The sequence below is a fragment of the Nansenia antarctica genome (genome assembly GCF_963989245.1).
Source record: "Nansenia antarctica genome assembly, chromosome: 7".
Classification (NCBI taxonomy): domain Eukaryota; kingdom Metazoa; phylum Chordata; class Actinopteri; order Argentiniformes; family Microstomatidae; genus Nansenia; species Nansenia antarctica.
The window spans coordinates 39,628,613-39,647,643 of record NC_137677.1 but is presented as its reverse complement, the minus strand read 5'-3'; the positions used below and the strand labels follow the sequence as shown (position 1 = coordinate 39,647,643).

General features: G+C 45.6%; 1 protein-coding gene across 1 annotated transcript in view; it reads left to right on the top strand.

The window, feature by feature from the left end:
* LOC308162597 (PH and SEC7 domain-containing protein 1-like) overlaps positions 1-19,031 on the top strand; it is a gene marked incomplete at both ends in the record, with an annotated part of 47,558 nt that overhangs the window by 2,258 nt on the left and 26,269 nt on the right. Inside the window, 8 exons of the mRNA XM_080536742.1 lie at positions 280-572; positions 780-889; positions 2,756-3,190; positions 7,827-8,021; positions 8,177-8,257; positions 8,503-8,615; positions 8,911-8,969; positions 9,530-9,619. Of these exons, the coding sequence (XP_080392868.1) occupies positions 280-572; positions 780-889; positions 2,756-3,190; positions 7,827-8,021; positions 8,177-8,257; positions 8,503-8,615; positions 8,911-8,969; positions 9,530-9,619 (1,376 nt within the window). The remainder of the gene's footprint in view (positions 1-279; positions 573-779; positions 890-2,755; positions 3,191-7,826; positions 8,022-8,176; positions 8,258-8,502; positions 8,616-8,910; positions 8,970-9,529; positions 9,620-19,031) is intronic.

The following is a 19,031-nucleotide window of genomic DNA, read 5'->3' as shown; positions in this document are numbered from 1 at the left end:
TGTGTGTGTGTGTGTGTGTGTGTCTGTGGGGGGGCATGGGCGTGTGTGGTGTTAGATTGTATTGTCAAAACCAAACTCTTTTATATATTTTATATATATATTATATTACTAAATTACATACTGTATACGGTATATATATTATATTAAATGTCATATATGATATATATTATATGAAATTGTATATATTATATATATATATTACATTACTAAATGGCATATATTATATATATATTATATTACTAAATGGCATATATTGTTACTTTCTCCTGCTCATGCCAGCCTCCTCCACATCATCAGCGGGTAGCAGGTCTCGGGGGTCTCCTCCCACCTTGCCCACCCCCCCCTCCTCTCTGCCCCTCCATCCAAGCGGCCACTGGAGGCGGGGGGGCAGCGAGGGTCCAGCGAGGCTGTTCTCCAACCATGAGGTCCAGCAGGTGGAGGTGGAGCTTGTGACTCCTCCTCCTCGCCCGTCGACGGCCGAGACGGGCATCATCCTGAGGACCGTCAGGTACTCTGAGACGGACCTGGACGCTGTGCCGCTGACATGCTACAGAGAGACAGACCTGGATGAGGTGATGCTGCTGGCTGAGGAGGAGGAAGAGGAGGAGGAGGAGGAAGAGGAGGAGGAGGAAGAGGAGGAGGAGGAGGAGGATGTGGACTCTGCCTTCAGTAGTCACCTCAGCGTGCCGGGCACCTCTGGCTCCAGCACCAGCCGCATGGAGGGTCGTCTGTACCCCTGTACAGACAGAGGAGAGGAACAGGAGGAGGAGGAGGAGGAGGAGGAGGAGGAGGAGGTGGTGAGCTGGGCCAGTGTGAGGATGCAGGGGGATAGGAGGAGGCAGCACGCCACCCAGGAGGAGAACGAGGTCTACAGCCTCCTGCTGCAGGGGTGAGCTGTTCCCTGCACCTGGACATACACTCATTTATTTAGTATTCTTTTTTTTCTGAGTGGGGCAGTCCCACTCATATTTTTCATTTTATTGGACAAATACAGTGAAGACAGACAGACAGGAAAGTAATTAGAAGAATGGAGAGAGAGGGCAAGTCAGCAAGGCATGGGCCGGATTCTAACCCATGCCGACATGGGCATGTGTGCACTGTAGACCACGGTGCTAGACCACTGGACCACCCCAAGCCACATACATAGATTTATAATAATATCCGTTTTCACACAAAGGTTTGGCAGACATTTGGCTATATTTTGTTAATAGCAAAGCAGATCTAATATTGATAATCTGGCTCCAGTGTGTGCATATCACTATGTGCAAAGAATTGTTGAGTCCGCTGATTTAATGCAAGAAAGGTTAAATAGAATGAATCAAACAAGGTTTTGACAATACTTTACACTTATACAACTATTACTATTAAGGCGAATACTTCATTAAAATGTTTACATTCTAATAGAGAGAGAGTAGAGAGAGAGAGAGAGAGAGAGAGAGAGAGAGAGAGAGAGAGAGAGAGAGAGAGAGAGAGAGAGAGAGAGTCCACAGGTCATTAAAAACAATGCTACTCACAACATGATGAGAACTTCACAACACGACACAGGACAGAGAAAGAATGTATCCCTTTGTCCCCTATGAAGTATCATGTAGCATGTTATGTGGACATGGAGAAAAACACACACGTCGACAAAGTGTAATAAAAGTTGATAGAGATTGTTCACTAACCATTCAGAAATGTCCTGCTGCATTCAAACAGTTGGAACAGGTGAGTCAGACGCCTCTGCTTCTGGGTCAGTCTCCCATCAAATAATGTTCGGTCGTAGTTGTGTGTTGCTAATAGCGGGCATAATTATGTGAAACGTTCTAATGCTTTGGTCCTCATATCGGGATCCGATGTAATGATCAGACTTTTCTTTTTTGGCTTGACTAGCGAGTTTGTGTTGTGATTCTCAACAACGTTGAAACATAGTTCTGTGTTTCAAAAGAAAAGTCTGAACATTTTGATTGGTTGCCGATATGAGGACCAAAGCATTAGAACGTGTGTCACATATTGGTTGTTCACATAGACCCATGCATAGACTGGCCTATAACCTATAACATACCCATTTATGGAGTAGGGGGCGTGGAGAGAAACAGCTCATTTGCATAACACAAGAAAAACAGCATGTCGAGAAAAGGACTGAGACACAGAAATTCTAGAATTACTTACTTAAAATCTCAGAGGTATTTTCAACAAATAACCTTAGTGATATGGGGACCCCAGACACTAGATTAACTTGCGGGAAAAGAGCATAATATATGACTCCTTTAAATTAGGAGCTACTGTATATTGCAAGGAGACCAATTGGAATTAAGTTTGACCCTTCAGAGACCAACTAGCCTAATTTCTTATATACGGGAAGGGAAATAGAGGCAGAACTGAAATTCTCCCACTTCACACCTATAAAGACCTGCTTTTAATCAGTATCTAAAATACATAAATTAGGTATGCTTACAGTACAAAGTTATTGTTGGTGTATCATAAGCATTCTATGTGCTATTTCATCCTAGTGACAGTGTTCTATGTGGTATTTCACCCTAGCGACAGTGTTCTATGTGGTATTTCACTGATGGTTTTTGGTGAATTAAGTCGACCCCTTGGCACTCAGACTAACCTGATGGTCAGAGATTTTCTCAACATTTCTAGACAAAAGAAACCCAAACTGGTGCCCGCCTAAATAATGAGCAGGTTTGTATATAGGGCACTTTATCTGACCGTTTGGTGCGACTTTATTCACCCTCGGCACTGAACGAGTCCCTGCTTCTCCCTGCAGAGAGATCCCCGAGGCCCTCAAGTCCCCAATCGCCGTGGACAATCCCCGCCGGATCTCCTCAGACGGCCTGGACTCCTTTAGTCGCCATTTTGAGAGCATCGTGGAGTCCCACCGGGCCAAGGGAACCTCCTACAGCAGCCTGGACAGCGACGACCTCGGGATGACCCCTCCCGGCCGCGGCACCGCGCCCGTCTTCACCTTCCACCTCCCCACCCTGACGCCCGAGATCCAGAGGCAGATCCGCGAGAGTGCCCGTCAAATCGTGGAGCTCGGCTTTTGCCCCTCGGAGTCCCCCGGGTCTGAGCCCGCCCCCCTGGCCCCCTCGGAGCCCCCCGCGCCTGAGCCCCTCCCCCTGGCCCGCCCCTCGGCCCCCCCAGGGAAGTTGCGCTGGGAGAAAGACGGCCGTCGCAAGACCACCTCAGCCCTGCATCTCAGGTGAGTCTCTCTTCAACTGTTCATGGCTGTTCTTTTAGCTTGTTGGTGTAAAGCACCTTTTTAGTGTTTAGCAGTTTCTTGAGGAAACGTTTGGTTGTGCCTGCTTTCCCCAATCTCCTTTGATTTCGGGAGATCGTCTAAGCCTGTGTGACCTGTAATAAATGTTTGCGTACACACACACACACACACACACACACACACACACACACACACACACTCACTCACCCACGTGAGTCTACGCGTCTCCGTACTGCTCGTCCCCTGCCCCCCGGGGTGGAGGAACAGATATAGTCTATGTCAGCCCCCCCCCCCCCCCAACCATCACCCACCACTGTCGAATCGCTAGCCTTTTTCGATAGCATAGCTAATAACATGTGCATTTGTGCAAGGACATAAGCACTCTCAACACATTTCTGGAAGTTTTCTGGAGTTTTACTATCTGGTCTTTAGGCTGAAATGAAATAAGGGCATGAAGTTTAAGAGGTTTTAAACTTGCTCAGTGTCAACTTGTCAGTGTGTGTGTGTCTGTGTGTGTCTGTGTGTGTTTGTATGTGTATGTGTGTGTGTGTGTGTGTGTGTGTGTTTGTGTGTTTGTGTGTGTGTGTGTGTGTGTGTGTGTGTGTGTGTATGTGTGTGAGTGTAATGTTTCTGGTTCTTCAGTGACATGGTGAATTTGTTGTGGTGAATTTGAAAAAAACTAAAACGTTCTGCTCTGGGCTAAAGTCAGGGCTAACCCTCTGGGGGAAATGTGAGTGTGAACAGTTGCTTCGGCCCCAGCCTAAGCGCAGTGTGACATAAATGATTTAAGGTGAAAAACATGAAACTGTCATGAAACACATGGATGACATTATTGACTTTGGCAGTTTGACCATATATTTTTAATTTAATAAACAATTGTCTAGTGATGCAAGTTAGCTTTGAAATAAAATCGAGTGAGGTTAGAAAATTTGCTATAAGTTTGGTATGTGTGTGTGTGTGTGTGTGTGTGTGTGTGTGTGTGTGTGACACACACACACACACACACACAGAAAAACACAATTTAAAGCAAGGGAGCAATTACTGGTGGATGAAGAAGAAATGAGAAAGTAGGTTTAGAAAACATAGAAGGGGAGAGAGAGAGAGAGAGAGAGAGAGAGAGAGAGAGAGAGAGAGAGAGGCAAGTTATGGGGGGGAGAGACAAAGGGAGGAAGAGAGAGGAGAAGCAAGCAGGAAGAAAACAGGGGGGAGTTGCAACCATGGGCGGAGGAGAGGAAATGCAACCCTTCTCCAGCAGCGGAAAATAGCGCCAACACTGACAGAGAGAAAGAGAGAGAGAGAGAGAGAGAGGGAGCGTGTGTATGTGTGTGTGTGTGAGAGAGAGAGAGACAGAGAGAGAGGGTGAGAGAAAGAGAGAGAGGGTGGATGGTGAGGGAGAGGGAGGGTGAGAGAGAGAGAGAGACAGGGTGAGAGAGAGAGAGAGGGTGGATAGTGAGAGAGAAGGAGGGTGAGAGAGAGAGAGAGGGAGGGTGAGAGAGAGAGGGAGAGAGAGAGAGGGAGGGTGAGAGAGAGAGGGAGAGAGAGAGAGGGAGGGAGAGAGAGAGGGAGGGAGAGAGAGGGAGGGAGAGAGAGGGAGAGAGAGGGAGAGAGAGACCGTAACAAGACGGGGGGGGGGGGAGAGCAACAGGGTAACGCCGTCCTATTAGGGCACCGAGAACGTCACAGAGAGAAGAAAGGGAGGGATCCGCAAGCGGAGGAGAATTAAAAAAGAGGGATGATGCTGTTGTGAAAACGCAGCGCAGGGGAGAGCTCTCTAGACGTGAGCGGGTTCGGGGGTTCCGTCCTGTCATTGGAACACTGGTCAGCAGTGTTACCAGGGTTACAAGGGGTACTTCACTGCGGAGGGGGCGGGGCCTGGGTGTGTGAGAGGGGGCGGGGCCTCTGGAGGGGACACGATGGCACGCTATCTGCTTTGCTGGGGGGGCGGGGTGTTGGAAGACAGCAGGGACCTGTATGCCCCCTACCCAGCCATCTACCGGTGAGTCTGTCTGTCTGCCTGTCTGCATGTCTCTCTGTCTGCCTGTTTCTCTGTCTGCATGTCTGTCTGTCTGTCTGTCTGTCTGTATCTCTATCTGTCTGCATGTCTGTCTGTCTGTCTTTCTCTCAGTCTGTCTGTCTGTTTGTCTGTCTCCCTGCCTGTCCTTCTGTCTGCCTGTCTGTATGTGTGTCTGTCTGTATCTCTATCTGTCTATCTCTCTGTCTGTCTGTCTGTATCTCTATCGGTATGTCTATCTGTATCTCTATCTGTCTATCTCTCTGTCTGTCTGTCTGTCTGTCTGTATCTCTATCTGTCTGTCTGTCTGTCTGTCTGTCTCTTTGTCTGTCTATCTGTCTGTCTCTGGGACTGCAGAGTCCCTACCTATCTTCCGCCGTAGACTGAAGTCCCATCTCTTCAGGCTACATCTTGACTGTCCCTCCTAAAGACCTCTTCACCCCCCACTGCCTGCCTGCCTGTCTGTCTGCCTGTCTGTCTCTCTGTCTGTCTGTCTGCGGGTCCTAAAGCCATTGTTTTTGAAGAATAAACAAACCCCCTCCTCGATCTCCTTTGTGTTGGATCATCCTGTTAGGGGGAGGGGGGTGGGCAGAACCAAACAAAGCCCAGTAGAGGGGTGTTGTTCTAACTCCTCAGATGCTCAAAATGTTCAGACTTTTATTCTGAAAAATGTAAATACATTTCAACGTTGTTGAAAATCAAAGACACACTCGCTAGCAATGTTTTGGCTTGACTAGCGAGTGTGTCATTCATTTTCAACAACAGAATAAAAGTCTGTCGGTTGCCGACTTGTTCCCGGTTTCACCAGCTGCTGTCACATATTGACATGTGTCTCTTCTTGACATCACCAACATGATTGTACGCACGGATAATCCACCAGGTTAAAAAAACTGATAGTAAAACAGAAAAACTGTATTCCAGAAACGTGTTGACAGTGCCTACTTCCTTGCACAAATGCACATGTTATTATAGTTCATTGGACATACATGCTAACAAATCCATTGACTGTGTTTCATCCTGATAGGGTGGTGTCTCCATCCTCCTGGATATGTTAATAGTCTCCTGCTATCTAAGAACCTGAATGTGGAGAGCCTTGGAAAATAAGCAAATCTACTGTAGCTTGTCAGTTACATTTGACATTTTTGGCATTTAGCAGACGCCTTATTTCAAAGTGACTTACAATCAATACATTTGACTAAGCAAGTGAATCATCAATCCACCAGTCGTAGCAGGAAGAGTAATCTGGCTCAGGCCAGGGGCCATTGGCAGTCGTCGTGATAGAAGAAGATTATTAACTGTCTCCTTTCTGGTCTTCCGAAGAAAGCTATTGGCCAGCTGCAATTAGTCCAAAATGCAGCAGCGAGAGTTTTAACCAAAACAAGCAGACAAGCTCATATAACTCCTATTTTAGAGACTCTACACTGGCTTCCTTAAGTTAAGTTCAGAATAGATTTCAAGATCCTTCTGCTTGTTTATAAAGCTCTCACTGGCATAGCACCAGAATATTTGAAAGACCTTTTGCTAGCATATCAGCCCAATAGAGCTCTCAGGTCTTCTGATGCTGGTTTTCTCTGTGTATGTAGAAAAGAAGAGATTTGGTGAGGCTGCATTCTCATTTTATGCACCCAAATTGTGGAATGCACTGCCAGTTTACATTAGGGATGCAACCTCAGCAAATATGTTCAAGTCAAGACTAAAAACCCATCTTTTTAATATTGCCTTTAAATTACTAAATAATTAAATGATGATTATATAATGATTAAAGCACTTTGAGCTGCAACGTTTTCAGGAAAAGCGCTATACAAAAAAAGTTATTATTATTATTATTATTATTATTATTATTATTTTACATTTGTTTTAATAGACACTGGAGAAACAGTACAAGGGGGGGAAGTAGAAATCTTAGTAGACACAGTATACAGGGAATAGGTGTCTCAGGAGACACAGTGCTGGGGGGGTAGTAGATGTCTCATGAGTGTAGAAGAGCAGTACCTTCTAGCACCATGGCCTGGGGTGGTCCAGTGGTCTAGCACCATGGCCTGGGGTGGTCCAGTGGTCTGGCACCATGGCCTGGGGTGGTCCAGTGGTCTAGCACCATGGCCTGGGGTGATCCAGTGGTCTAGCACCATGGCCTGGGGTGGTCCAGTGGTCTGGCACCATGGCCTGGGGTGGTCCAGTGGTCTGGCACCATGGCCTGGGGTGGTCCAGTGGTCTGGCACCATGGCCTGGGGTGGTCCAGTGGTCTAGTATCATGGCCTGGGGTGGTCCAGTGGTCTAGCATCATGGCCTGGGGTGGTCCAGGGGTCTAGCATCATGGCCTGGGGTGGTCCAGTGGTCTAGCATCATGGCCTGGGGTGGTCCAGTGGTCTGGTATCGGCCCATGCCCTGCTTTGTCCTCTCCGCCTTGGGACTACTACTACTATTACTACAAACAACAACTTTAGAAACATGTGTTGTCAGTTTCGCCTGATATGACAGAGCTAAACACCGTCATGTGAATCACACTGTACCTTGTAAGGCCTAATATCGTGTGGGAAGGGTCATTTGAAGATCAGAATTGATGTTTTTCCCCCCTCCTTCACTTCCTGTGTCGTCCCCCTCTGCCAGGGAGAGGATTAGCCACGGGGGTCCAGAGTCCCGGTTCCCCCAGCAGGACGTAGGGGAGCGGTTGGCCCTGGGCGGCGCCGAGACCCTGACCAACGGCCACAAACCCGACCTGCAGGCGGCCAAACGGCTTGCTGAGCGCCTCTTCCACCTGGACGGCTTCAGGAAGTCAGACGTGGCCAGACACCTCAGCAAGAAGTCAGTTATAGACCATATACTGTATATATACAGATTTGGTGTGTCCTCTGTGTCTATATATAGAACACTACACTGTCTACCTCCTTACATCCCTCTGTAGATTGAGTAGAGTTTTTCTGACATGTTTTTGGTCTGATCTGATTTGTCATTTACAGTAACGACTTCAGCCACATGGTGGCCGAGGAGTACCTGAGTCACTTCAACTTCACAGGTCTGACTATCGACCAAGCGTTACGGTAAGATCTTTTAAAGCGGTTTTAAAATTAACACATGTTTTATTGACGGTTTCCTCATGAAACACAACACAACACATTTCCCTAAAATAACACACACACGCACACACACACACACACACACACACACACACACAACACTCACATCTCCCTCTTGGCTACACACACACACTCTCACATGTCCTCTTGGCTAGACACACACACACACACACACACACACACACTCATGGTGCTGTGTGACCTCCCAGAGCCTTCCTGAGGGAGTTTGCCCTCACAGGGGAGACGCAGGAGAGAGAGAGAGTGCTGGCCCGCTTCTCTGCCAGGTACCTGAGATGCAACCCTGATGTCATTCCCTCTGAAGGTAGGACAGGACGTGTGTGTGTGTGTGTGTGTGTGTATGTGCGTGTGCATGTGTGTGTATGTGTGTATGTACTGTACCCTAACACTCCCCCCTGTGTGTGTGTCTCTGCTTGTCTCTGCATGTGTGTGTGTCTGTTTGTGTTTGTTTTGAGTGTAAATAAAACAAATATGATTGTGCATTACCAATACATGCCACTGAGGGGAGTTTTTTGCTCCTATATGAAACAGGTGTGTCCCTGTGTCTGTCTGTGTCCATCTGTCTGTGGCCTTCTATGTGTGTGTGTCTCTGCTTCCAGACAGTGTCCATACTCTGACCTGCGCGCTGATGCTGCTCAACACAGACCTGCATGGACATGTGAGTGTGTGTGTGTGTGTGTGTGTGTGTGTGTGTGTGTGTGTGTGTGTGTGTGTGGGTGTGTGTGTGTGTGTGTGAGGGGAGAGTCAGAGAGAGAGAGAGAGTCAAAGAGAGAGAGGGAGAGAGAGAGAGAGAGTCAGAGAGAGAGTCAAAGAGAGGGAGAGAGAGTCAGAGAGAGGGAGAGAGAGAGAGTCTGAGCTAGATTACTCTTCCTGCTACGACTGGTGGATTGATGATTCACTTGCTTAGTCAAATGTATTGATTGTAAGTCGCTTTAGAATTAGGCGTCTGCTAAATGCCAAAAATGTAAATGTAAATGTAGAGAGTGAGAGAGAGAGGCAGAGCGAGGGAAAGTCAGAGTGAGGGAGATTCAGACAGAGAGAGAGAGAAGCAAGTAATCTATACCACCTCTCTCTCTGCCTCTCATCTATACATCAGTCATTATAAATAATAATAATAATAATAATATGTAATAATAATAAATAAAACATTTAATTATAACAAAATAATTTGGATAACAGGGAGGATTCTGAGAGTGTGTGACTTTTTCCCTCCTTCAGAACATCGGGAAGAAGATGTCCTGTTCGCAGTTTATCACCAACCTGGAGGGGCTGAACGACCGGAAGGACTTCCCTAAGGAACTGCTCAAGGTCTGTCACACACACACACACACACACACACACACACACACACACACACACACACACACACACACACACACACACACACACACACACACACACAGACACAGACACAGACACAGACACAGACACTTTTGATAAATGTTGTGTTTCAAATCTTGGAGTTCAGCTTTCATGTCATACTTGAGTTCTTCTTTGAGTTTGTGTATATCTTCTTTATGCTCAGTCCTGAAATCACGTATTCCCTCACTGATGCTGCGTAGCACTGAGCTAACATTTTCTGCCGAGCCTTCGTCTGAGCCTTGAGCGTGGTCTTTCTCCGCTGAAGTCTTTATTTTTTGGTCGTCATTTTTCTAGTATTCTTTCCCCCCACTCATTCCAATATATTGTATAACGATTTGTATTAAAGTTTATGAATTAAGGGGGTTAGTTTTAACTATCGGGAGCTCAAAATTAAGCAGCCATCTTGTATGTTTCGCCACCGGAAGTCACACACAGTGGCGCCGTCAGGATTCGATGTCATAGTGCGCACAGAAACGTAACAAAACTTTGCAGACTAGCCTACAATATAGGTTGGATGCGCAGCTACATTATGGTGACGGCGCACCTCGAAACACAGATGAAAACATAGCCCAGGTGACAGCGCACCTAACACATGGGCAAAACATAGGCCTATTTGGTGACACTGTGACAGCGCACCAATACATAGGCTAGCACCGAAACGAGAGTTTTGCACTGTCATGTTCAGAGCCAGAGGCAGCACATACCACCACATACCTCTGCTGCTGTGTGTCCTCAGGGCTCGGATCCGTTACGAGGACGAGGTAGCAGGCCTAGCTACACAGCTAGCTACCAATGGGGGCTCGTCACCGTGTAACTGTTGTTTATTATATCGAGTGGCTACTTCAAAACTTCAAGTTGGTGTTATGAAAAAAGAAAATGAAATCTAGATATTGTTGACACAATAAAGTTTCACGTTCCGACCCCTTTGAGTCAGCGGGTGGTTCACACATGCAGCCAGCTCCCTATGTCCACGTGAGGCAATGTCCGTTGCCATGGGAACATGAGTGCTGTTTCCTGATAGGCTGAAGACGCTTCATAGAATCTGGACGTTCTGCTAACACGTAAAATCGCTGGCAACCCCGGCGCTTAGATGGACACTGGCCCCCGCGATGATAGCCTTCCCTGCTTTCTCCACAGCCATTGGATGAATCTAATTTTAGAAAAGCGTTTTAGGCAATCAAAATGAAATATGCAGGACATCGTCCCAATTTGCGAGACGCACCAAAAGTCGTGAAAATGCTGTGCAGTGGTAGAGCTGTCAAAATATAGAGCTGTCAAAATTAGTAATACTTTAACCAGATCTTATCTACCTCATTTTTCTGGTTTTCTGCTCAAATGACATGCCCACAGTGAATATAGAATATCTCCACAATCACAAGGGCCTTCATAATGATATTGTTATCAAATGAAAGCTAACACCTGTGGGGTGGCTGTAGAAGTGTCAGAATCAAAATCTATGTTACTGTGTCAGAGTAAATAGAGCTAGAACATTATAAAACATCTCAAATTCAGTCTCCGTCTAAAAAAACAACAGCTTTTACAGTGAATATCACCTTGGAAACCTGATAACGAAGCCCAAATCATCTAGGAATCAGTACTCCAGGGTCTTATTAGTACTTGTGCCAAAGTCGATGCTAGTAATGTGAGCAAATGCAACTTTGTACCTGTTTTAGTACAGGTATGTTTAGGCGGACACCTATATGTTTAGGCCATTTGGAGATATTTTGGCACCATATTTGACCTTTGACCTTTCTCATGTATCAGTTTTTTTTTTTTTTTTTTTTTTTTGGGTTGGCCGACCAATGGTATGGAAATTCGGCGTTGAAACCGGACATGACACATTCTCCAGTTGGAGAAAACTGGATGTGACTTAGGCCGTGTTTACCGTCTCAGGAAAAAAATGGTGGCATCGTATAGCATGCAAAATTGTGAAAAAAATGTGATATCGATGAAGAGAATTGATCGAGGTAAACTCTTTATATCACTTCGGATGCCCATGGGGGTCCGTTGGCTCCTATGAGGTTAATAACAAGTAGGGCAAGGACATTTACAGATTACAAAAGTGCAGAACGAAATGAAACCCTAGAAGCTTTCAAATGATGTGTCATACATTGAAATCTGAAAATAGATGAAGAAGATATGCTTATTTGAATGTTTGTACACCTCAAACTAAATACTGGAGGAGCTCTGAATCAAAACATACGCTTTGGCTACCATCGCGTTGGTAGCTACCTAGCAGCTAAGAAGGAACATCGCTATGAACATCTAACTGCATGTTTAACACATCACAACATGCTGATAGAACATCAACATGCTAAAAACACATCACTACACATAATTAGATGATCACACAGTCCTTTAACACGTCCTAAAACGTAAGTTTGTTTACAAGCCATGTATCACCAACCCAGTAGCCTAGAAGTAGGATGGCAGACGATACAGTGAATCCAATTCACAAATGTGACACAGCCCAATGAAAAGGGCTACCTGTAGGCGAAATCATTTTTCAGTTTTTTACATGTGCTTAAACTACAGATTGTAAGCTTTCAAATGATGCATCATACATTGAAATCGGAAACAAATTGAAGACGACATGAGTATTTGAAAGTTGCTACACCGGAAATCACTAAGCACAGAAAATCCCCATCAAAGATAATGAATCCCCATCAAACAACAAGAAACGAAGTCATTGTGTTATAGATTACACTTATTTAATGAACGTAAAACTGTTCGGAAAAATAACGAGTGGGTACTTCACATCTTCGAGTTGAATGTTAGCTAAAAAAACGAAAATCTGGAAAAAAAAAAAAAAACTTTAAAGACGAATTTGACGTCTTTCTCATTTCCGAGAGGTGTCCAGAAACACCAGGAGCAGTCACAAATTATAAGTATTTAATGACCCTAAAACTGTTGCTTGTTACCAGGGCCGCTTTAAGGGGGGGCTAGCTGGGGCGGTGGCACAGGGCCTCGCGCTTTGGAGGGCCTCGCGTGAGGCAGGGTAAAAAAAAAAAAAAATGTTATTTTTTGTTCTTTTTTGTACCCTGGCTGGCGAGGCCCTCCAAAGCGCCAGGCAAGGGACCATATTATTATTTTTGCCTTTAATACATTTCTAAATTTTCACACATGTGATAATCATAGTCAATCATACATCTAAAATCTAGCATACCTGTAGGACAGGGAGATTCTTAGCAACAGAAAAAAGTAATTTCCCCCTATGACACCTTACGTGAAACGTGAAAAGAATTTTTGGCCGCGCGTTGACACTTGTTGTGCATAGTGACTGCTTAGTGCAACGGACAAAATGCAGAGGGAACGAGACCGAGGAAGAAAATGTTAATCGGGTGCTGAAAAAAGAAATACAAATAAAAGAAAGGAAGGCTTCAGGGCCTCGCTTAGAGGTTCGTTCGAAACATTTCTAAAAACAAGTGAGGCTCCCGTTAGCACCGAAGAAGCTAACGTTACTGCTAGCACTAGCAATGCTAGTAGTAGCACGGCACAGCCCCCCCTGAGAGGCAAAGATGATGTCTCTGAGGTGGAGGAGGACAACTGCTACACCGGCAGCAGTGGGGCTGCCCAGCCCCAGGTGATGATGGTCAGGAATGGCGAAGTAGAGGATACGGAGGCGGAAGATGGAGCTACTCAGAGCAGCAGCAGGGCTGAGAGTGATGGAACGCAAGACGAGCCTACGGTGTTAGATATGTCATGTATGATGATCCTGGTAAATTGGCCGGTACATATGGACTCTACAGTTACAGAAGTGATCATTAGAAGAGGTCCCCCAAAGATGAAACCTGGATTTAGTTATCCTAAAAATAATGAGAACAGGAACTTTAGTGAAACTTTATTTCTCCGAAAACTACCAAATGGGGAAAAAATAGAAAGAAAGTGGCTTGTGTACTCTCAAAAACGGGACATGTCTTTTTGCTTTTGCTGTAAGCTTTTCAACATAAAGGATAGGCCTACATGGTGGTGAGTAACATCTCTATTCATGTCAATAATGGCTTGTGCGTATTTAATGTTGGGTATGATGACTGCTTTATCCTAAATCCTAATCCTTTACGAGTATAAAAGGTTTGAAATGAAACAAACATGGTTGTAAACTATCTAAATAAGTAGATATGCTATTGTCTATCAGCACAGCATGTGAGCGCATTTCTTGCAATATATCGGTGCGTGCGTGTCGCGCGGTTATAACAGTAGCCTACATCATTATAAAAGGCCTCGGATACATATGTATTGTGTATCTAAATCTAATTTTAAAAATAATAATAATAAAAATTAAAAAAAATCCTCCAATACAACAACAACAACAACAAAAAAGGCCTCGCAAATCTGACTTCGCACAGGGCCTCGCATATCTCCCAAGCGGCCCTGCTTGTTACATTGAGTGGGCTCTTCAACACTTAAGGGATGAAGGGAGGGATGGATGAGGGGATGGTGGGATGAAGGGATGGATGGAGGGAGGGATGTGATTGATACTTCAAGGAAGGGAGTGATGGATGGGGGGATAAAGTGAGGGATGGGGGGATGGAGGGATGAAGGGATGGATGGATGGATGCGGGGATGGATGTGATTGACACTTCAAGGAAGGGAGGGATGGATGGGGGGATAAAAGGATGGATGGGGGGATGGAGGGATGAAGGGAGGGATGAAGGGATGGATGGGGGGATGGATGTGATTGACACTTCAAGGAAGGGAGGGATGGAGGGAGGGATGTGAACTGAAACACGGAACAGGATTTGCTGCTCAGGCGGAGATAAATGCGCATTGAGAGAGAGAGAGAGAGAGAGAGAGAGAGAGAGAGAGAGAGAGAGAGAGGGAGAGAGAGAGAGGGAGAGACACGAGTAGAGGGAGCGCTCAGTCCTCCTCTTTTATCACTGTGATTTGAGATTGCTTTTCTTTTTTTTTTAAACCGCAGCACGGAGAGGGAAAATAAAGACACGCAGTCCGCGGAGGAGAAGAAGATTAGAAAAGGAGAGGAGAGAGTTTTTTTTTTTCCTCTTTCCCTCCCTGCTCGCAGGGGAAAGAGGGATGGCATTAAGAGGGATTTTCGAAAAAAAGGATTTAAAAGAGATTGACGCACAGAAGGAGTGGGAAGCAGCTGGATGAGGGTGAATCGTGCTGCGGTTTCAGGGGACGGAGGAGTGAGGAATCCTGGGTGTTGCTCCCAGAGGAGAGCGTTGTTGCTTTTTTTACGTGACGTCAGTTTTGACGGTGCTCTCTGGGTAGCCTGCCTGTGAGTGGGTGGGATTCTCACCCCACCGTCTGCTCTCCTCCGCTGTGTTTGTGTTTGGGTGTGTGTGTGTGTGTGTGTGTGTGTGTGTGTGTGTGTGTAAGTGAATGAGTGCCGGCAGTGTGTGTTTTTTTGAGTGTTTAAGTGCATTGTTCACGGTTGACGCATAGTTGTTATGATTGTTGCAGTCAATTTTCAGCTTTGTTAAGTTCACCTGTGTGCGTGTGTGTGTGTGTGTGTGTGCGTGGGCACGCACTCGTGTGTGTGTATGTGTGTGTGTGTGTGTGTGATTAGTTTCTGGTGTATCCCACCATTTGTTATGGTGTTGTGACCATGTAATGGACCTTTATTATGTTTCTCATTTGGGCACAAAGGATGGAGAAAAGACACTAACTGCCACCACAGCCAAATCTGCAAGGATTGTTCCCGAGAAGATTATTAAACGGATTCAAGATCGACATTTTAGACTCATCTAATATCCCAGCCAGCGTACGTCATGTTCGGAAACTGCGTGACTAACCATCATCCAATCGTCGACATAAAACAGAGCCTTTGACACGGAATGGTGCCAGCAGATTTCCAGTCGCACTGCACAGTTCTCCCCCTGTATCCATTATGCATGAACCATAGTCCTCTGAAAAGCGCTTGAGGCCTATGTGGATCCGCCGCGCTGCCATTAACTCATCTGGCATGGAGGGGGAATAACGTCTGCCAAACTGTCAACATCTTCTACAGTGCCAAGGGTGACTTTCTTCACCAAAAATGCATAAATGACGGTGCTTCATTTTGAGCCAATCAGAGTGTTGTCGCTAGGTAAACAACACCTAAAACACTTGGCTTTCTAGGTGGTGAGTGTTCCGGAACTCTTCAGCAGTTTGTGAGTTAAACACAGACGTTTTTTCCTTCGGCGCCATTGAACGTCTGTCTTGTCTGAAGAGACTGACTCACCCACCGTCTCTCTCTCTCTCTCTCTCTCTCTCTCTCTCTCTCTCTCTCTCTCTCTCTCTCTCTCTCTCTCTCTCTCTCTCTCTCTCTCTATCCCCTTTTCTTCTTAACGCCAACTCTGGATCTCACTGTTTTTGGAAACTCTTTATGGAAAGACCCATCGGAAGGGCACGTTGAAAAGCTGGTGGGGGACAGAAGGACTGTCACAGAAGGACTGTCCTCCTCATCTTCCTCCTCCTCCTCCACCACCACCTGTCTTCTTCCTCCTACACTCCACTCTGTCTACCCTGCCCTAATTAGCCTTTTCTCATTATGATTGGCGTGAACAGCATCCAATCTACGACCGGGCGCCTGCAGTCACGCTCTCTCTGCACGGTGAGTGGTAGGCGGGACGTCCAGGCGACAGATCCGTTCCAGTACCCTCGCGCCCCACGCTCGCGCTCTCTCAAGCACTGGCCTTCCCCGACCTGCTGGGCAAACCCAGGACGGACAGAACCACCCACAGGCGCGCAAGAAAAAAAAGGTACAGCTGAGAGAGAGAGAGAGAGAGAGAGAGAGAGAGAGAGAGAGAGAGAGAGAGAGAGAGAGAGAGAGAGAGAGAGAGAGAGAGAGAGAGAGAGAGAGAGAGAGAGAGAGAGAGAGAGAGAGAGAGAGAGAGAGAGAGAGAGAGAGAGAGAGAGAGAGAGAGAGAGAGAGAGAGAGAGAGAGAGAGAGAGAGAGAGAGAGAGAGAGAGAGAGAGAGAGAGAGAGAGAGAGAGAGAGAGAGAGAGAGAGAGAGAGAGAGAGAGAGAGAGAGAGAGAGAGAGAGAGAGAGAGAGAGAGAGAGAGAGAGAGAGAGAGAGAGAGAGAGAGAGAGAGAGAGAGAGAGAGAGAGAGAGAGAGAGAGAGAGAGAGAGAGAGTGAGTGAGTGAGTGAGTGAGTGAGTGAGTGAGTGAGTGAGTGAGGGAGGGAGGGAGTCAGTGAGTGAGTGAGTCAGGGAGGAGGGGAGGGAGTGAGTGAGTGAGTGAGTGAGTCGGGGGGGGGCGGGGGTTAGTGAGTGAGTGAGTGAGTGAGTCAGGGAGGGGGGAGGGAGTCAGTGAGTGAGTGAGTGAGTGAGTGAGTCAGTGAGAATTACCAAAAAAATACAAAAAGTAATTACATTTGTGAGTGTCTTCCGCATTGCCTAGAGCGAAATCAGATTTCTGTAGATGATTCGCAAGGCATTCTGGAAGGTAGGGCCAAGGCTCCAAACGTAGTCTGGTCATGAAAGATCTCCAAACGGAGCCGTAAATAGCCCTATGGCTCGGCCCTACCCTAAATGAAAACAAGAATTGGGACACCCCTACCCTACATGTGAATGCACAAAGCTGAGCCGTAGGGTTGAATTGGGATTGGGCCAAGATCAAATAATGGTGGAAGAGCTCAGGTAGCTATGGGGGTTAGTGTTAGTCAGGACCCAGGCCATGCTGTCCGAAGGCGAGTCTGAACAGATGGGTCTTGAGTCTGGTCTTGAATGTATCGAAAGTATCAGAGCGTCGGATGGCTGGTGGAAGGGTGTTCCACAGCTTGGATGGCTGGTGGAAGGGTGTTCCACAGCTTGGATGGCTGGTAGAAGGGTGTTCCACAGCTTGGATGGCTGGTGGAAGGGTGTTCCACAGCTTGGATGGCTGGTGGTTGGCTCAGAGACCACATGCAAGGGTGTAGGGATGGAGTAGGTCAATTAGGTAGGCAGGAGCAAGGCCATGGAGTGCCTTAACATTACGAGCGCGACGTTTTTTCACCTACTTTTAGCGCGACGAGGTCTCGAATCACACGACCACTCTTCACAATGGGGGAGTGTGTACTGACGCACAAAGATCGCTGCATGGCGATGTCACACAAGAAGAGAAAATGACAAGATCACTACCTCTAAAAATGCATAAAGTTCCTATGCGCAGAGAAGCAGAGAAGCGCAATCTGATATGAAGCTTGAGTCAGCTGAAAACGAACTATGGAACAAATGTAAATATAAATTATATATATGAAGAGGAGATTGATTGAGACTGCGGGTGCTTTACTAACGAATGAAAGTTGATTATCATTATAAAAAAATTATAGTAATACATATTGCAATATTGTGTTATCATAATTATGAGCTTCACAGTGATAAAGTCTGTTTATTTGTCGTGAACTTCGCCGGTAACGTCAGCCTGTCAGCCCCTGCAACTGCTCACAGGGGTTGTTATATGTGATTATATGGAATGGCTGAATATGTTCATTCTTTTTATTTTGATTACATTATATAATTGTATTTGGTATAATGACAAATAAACTTGAAACTTGAATAATCTCACAGGAGCGCGTACCTGCACGGAGCGTTCATGTGCCGCAACCCTGTTATAGTTAGTTTCACCTATATTAGTGATATTAGCTGATATTAGCTGAAAGAAAATACATGTAAGAAAGGAGAGAACGAGTACAGAATGATAAATCATTCAGAATGTTATTGGTTTTAATATTTCACAATCTGCCTGAATAAGCACGCTCCCTCGCACTCCCAGCCCATCATTTTTGATGCCGCTAATGTGTGTAATGAAAAGTGTGACAATGTTGAAAGACATGATGTCATAATCAAAATATAAAACCTGATTGGATAAAATAAGATTCTGTTGTGATTGTGTTGACATTGTTGTGATGTCAAAAGAAATCCTGGTTATGTAATGTGTAAAGTGGAGAGGAGATTGATCGGGACTGTGGGAGTTTTCATTACTAACGAATGATGGTTGATTATTATTATACAAAAATAATCGTAATAAATATTGCATTATTGTGTTATTATAATTATGAGCTTCACAGAGATACTAACCTAACCTCCGAGAGGGGGCAAATGGAGCAGCCGTCAATGGTGATTTTTTTTCTCGTGATGTTTTTTACAAAATGAAACAAAGTTGCAGAAAAAGTATACTTTTTTTGACTACAAAATATTATTTTCTTTATTTCTCAGACAAAAACTACAACATACTGTATTTTCTTATGTATTATAAATTATATATTATTATCTTAGATATTATATATTCTTTTTTCTTTTTTTTTCTGAGGCAGGGTACAACTTAAAAACACAAACTATGCAATGAATGCATATTTCCTTCTCTTTATAAAAAAGCCGAAAGCGTCAAAAGTAGATTATGCCCTCTGCTGTTTAATAAGAGTATCGCATTTTTC